The 4190-nt window shown below is 44.7% G+C and overlaps 1 protein-coding gene across 1 annotated transcript; it reads left to right on the forward strand.

The window, feature by feature from the left end:
* The first annotated feature begins 251 nt into the window (after positions 1 to 251).
* Positions 252 to 755, forward strand: LOC147982540 (uncharacterized). Its single transcript, XM_087516330.1, has one exon. It carries the CDS (start codon positions 252 to 254, stop codon positions 753 to 755), a length of 504 nt encoding a protein of 167 aa, XP_087372456.1.
* Positions 756 to 4190: the final 3435 nt, after the last annotated feature.

The raw sequence follows: 4190 nt of genomic DNA on the forward strand, positions 1-4190 counted from the left end.
GCTTATTGTTATCATGTTATTGTCATGCTTCATGTCTTATACTGGTTTCATCAATTACAGTCCTTCGGCATGGCGTTCGAGAATGATTATGATGCTAGGGCAGATGGAAATACCGAAATTTGTGTGAACTACACGAACAAGGCTAGCTGTGTTGAGTACTGTATTGGCAGATTCAAATACTGGCTGCGGAACGACGACCAGAAGATAGTTGCACTGGATGTGGAGTACACCTGGCCTCGTGTCCGACACAGATGGCGGCCATGGTCCAGTTATGCGTTGGCATCTACGTCCTCGTGTACCACATAAGCGTTGCTGATGAGCACTGCGGCCTGCTTGCCACCTTCCTGCTCGACGAGGAGTACACCTTTGTTGGGGTGGACATCGAGAATGACAAGAAAAAACTCAAGCATGTTGGTCTGGTGGTACAAAACTTTGTCGATATCCAGAATATGTGGAGAGTGCCTGATCCACTGACGATTAAGCCAAAGTATGGCTTGGCTGACTACGCTGGTTCCATCATCCACCACAACTACAACAAGATGAAGGACGTTCTCACAGAAGATGACCACCATATATGGGCAGAAGCGCCCTTGCCCTTGAAGAACATCTATTATGCTTCCATGGACGTGTATGCCACCTACGATGTATACAGGAGGTTGGTGAACTTCCAGAAGGGGTTCGAGAGTCAGCGCCAGCATCTCGCCAAACCATCCAGGCGGTCAAAGAAGTCCGGAAGGAAGAATGAATCAACATAAAATGTTTCTTCTATTTATCTAGCTGATAGTCTGTAAACTTTATTATACTGCTAGTAAGTCCTAAGTTCAAATATCCTGCGAGTTGAATCATCCTTTATTCTAGCTGTCTTGCCTAATTTGATCCACGTTCACGAGATATTATACTTAAGACGCTTATTTTGTTTCGGTTTCGCTAGCTATGATACAGAATGCGATAGCCATTTTTACCAAAAGATTATTTCAGATTTATAATGAATACACAGAATGCGATAGCCATTTTTTCCAAAAGATTATTTCAGATTTATAATGAATACACAGAATGCGATAGCCATTTTTTCCAAAAGATTATTTCAGATTTATAATGAATACTGTTCTCAACTGGGTTTGAATAGAGAAATTTTATTTTTTAATTGCATAGAGAAAGTTCATTTTTTAATCAAAAGGAGGGTCGCCCCGTCTGATTTTCCATTAGCAGAAAACACATGGTCTTTCAAGCCCCTGATACAAACTACAGCTAGAAACTAAAGTAATCAACTAGCAGCACAAATCATACATGGTAGCAAGCCCAGCCAGACTTAACATGAAGGTCCAAAAAATAAAACTACGACAGAGATGCGCAGGCGACACCATAGTACCCTGTGACTCCACACTTGCGATGAACTATACAATTCACCTGCTACATGCTCTAGCGTGCACATATAGACCATCAGCACCTCTTTGTTTACCACCTTCATCTGCAATATAGACCATCCCATGATCCACAAGCAAATTAGCTAAACAAGAATCATAAGACCACTATACCATTTATTTTGTAATCTCACATTATTCCTGCATTGCCAAAGAGTCAAGAACAGAACTGATGCCCTTCCCGCATCTCCTACGCAAACACTCATAGGTAGTTCTACCATCTTAACTCCATGATTTAAAATATTAATAAAACCCCCTTAATGATTCCATTTGCATTACCATCGTTCGTGATTATAGCCAGGGAAACAACAGCCAATAAAGCAACCACCTGTGAAAGACCTATTTTGAGTCCTGAATAGGGCTGAATCCTAGCATTTACTCTAACTGCAACATGTCCTCCTCTCATAGTCATCATCACCCAAGACATAATGAAGAAGTAACCCCATAGATGCATAACTACTATCAAAATAATTTTCGCACTATACCTAGTGTAAAGGACACTCTTGCGTTGTCGTGCTACATTTGTGGCTCCTTGGTCAGCATGTTCATAACCACCTCGATCTGAAGATCTTCACGGGTGGTGGTCTTGAAACCGAAAAGAACAGCTTTATGAACCTTAAGCTCTTCACTGTCAACAAAATCACTCCATCCCTTGCCGAAGATGATGCGGCCATCATCACACTTGTGGTACTTGACCGGCATCAAACTATCCTTGCACAGCCGAATGCCAGAAAGCCCATCTCCTGGTATCTCCCCATCTCCTGGGGTCTTCAGGGCGTCGACAACTTTCACCGGTAATCTCTGTATGCACCATCATAGGAAGAAAAATTATCAAATATGTGAAGGAGCAGTAAACAAAAGGATCTTCAGCTACATCTACATATATTACATAAGGATCTTCAGTTATCGTAAACAAAAGGATATGCAAAACACACATCAGTGTATTCACTGGTTTCAGCTACAATAGCATATCATTAAACTTTCTCTCCATGAAAAAACAAAGAAAATTGCATACAAAACAGAAAATACTAGTACACCAAAAACATACCATCGTATTTCCTCCTATGTTCGACTTGGTGAAGCGGTGGACAAAAAATGCACCTATATAACCTTTCTTCATCGCCAAAATGTCATGTAGGTTACGCTCCTCTTGCTTCATAAGATTAATTCCCTTCATTATGACAGCTAATTCTAGAGGATCTTTACACTCTTCGTTTTGATCGCATGTCCTTGGCAGGTTGCAGCAGTACACCATAGGAATGTCTTCAGTCAAATCGAAGGAGACAAGGTCGCCTTCTCGCAGGTCGAAGTCTTCAACAAACCTGCACCAGTTTTCACCACAGATGATCGCCGTTGAATTCTCTTTGTACACGCCAAAATCATACATGCGGCTCCCTCTCGCTTGAAAAAGTTGTCGGTGTCAAAACCGGTGGATCTCGGGTAGGGGGTCCCGAACTGTGCGTCTAGGCCGGATGGTAACAGGAGGCCAGGGACAAGAAGTTTTACCCAGGTTCGGGCCCTCTTGATGGAGGTAAAACCCTACGTCCTGCTTGATTAATATTGAAGATATGGGTGTTACAAGAGTAGATCTACCACGAGATCAGAGAGGCTAAACCCTAGAAGCTAGCCTATGGTATGATTGTATGCTGTGATTGTTGTCCTACGGACTAAAACCCTTCGGTTTATATAGACACCGGAGAGGGTTAGGGTTACACAAGGTCGGTTACAAAGGAGGAGATATCGATATACGTATTGCCTAGCTTGCCCTCCACGCCAAGTAGAGTCCCATCTGGACACGAGACGAAGTCTTCAATCTTGTATCTTCATAGTCTAACAGTCCGGCCAATGGAGATAGTCCGGCTGTCCGGAGACCCCCTAATCCAGGACTCCCTCAGTAGCCCCTGAACCAGGCTTCAATGACGATGAGTCCGGCACACAGTTCTCTTCGGCATTGTAAGGTGGGTTCCTTCTCCGAATACATCACAGAAGAATTTGAATACGAGGATAGTGTCCGACCCTGCAAAATAAGTTCCACATTCCACCGCAGAAAGAATAATCTTTTCACAGATCTAATTTGCTGCCTTGTTTGACAGCATGACGTCATGTCATGGCCCGGTGATTATTTGAACTGTTTCTTTTAACCAGCCCCGCACATAACGCGAGGCAGTTTTTTGACACGTCTTGTCAAAGCAGAGATCGTGTCCCCTTATTACGGGATTTTCATCAATACGGGCGTGGGTAACCCAACCGCGCCATCTATTGCGGCGCTTGGGGGATAAGCGAGTTTTACCAGGCAATTGGGGACACTTAATTTTGTCCGCCCATATAAAGGGATAAGGATTCACCTTTCAATCCATGCCTTCTTCCTCCCCTGCTCATCCGTTCCCGTACACTCGGGCTCTAGCGCCCAAGCTCTCACTTCCATCTCAACCTTCTCCAACCATGTCCGGAGCGGGAGGCAAGTGGATGGTCTCCTCCGTCACGGAGGGAGACGTCAAGAAGCTGAGGAGAGCTGGATACCTGCCCGACGACATCGCGCACCGGCTCCCAGATGAGGGACAGCTCATCCCCACCCCCGAGCCCCATGAGAGGGTGGTATTCCTCACCCATTTCCTCCGCGGACTAGGATTCCCTCTCCATCCCTTTGTCCGGGAGCTCATGTTTTATTACGGCCTGGATTTCCACGATCTGGCCCCGAACTTCATCCTCAACATCTCGACGTTTATCGTTGTGTGCGAGGCCTTCCTCCGCATCAATCCCCACTTCAGC

Source organism: Triticum urartu, chromosome 3A (genome assembly GCF_056163025.1).
Source record: "Triticum urartu cultivar PI428250 chromosome 3A, HENAU_Tu73, whole genome shotgun sequence".
Taxonomy (NCBI): domain Eukaryota; kingdom Viridiplantae; phylum Streptophyta; class Magnoliopsida; order Poales; family Poaceae; genus Triticum; species Triticum urartu.

Coding starts and splice junctions, on each gene's coding strand:
- LOC147982540 (XM_087516330.1), top strand. CDS start 252: ATGGCGGCCATGGTCCAGTTATGCGTTGGCATCTACGTCCTCGTGTAC.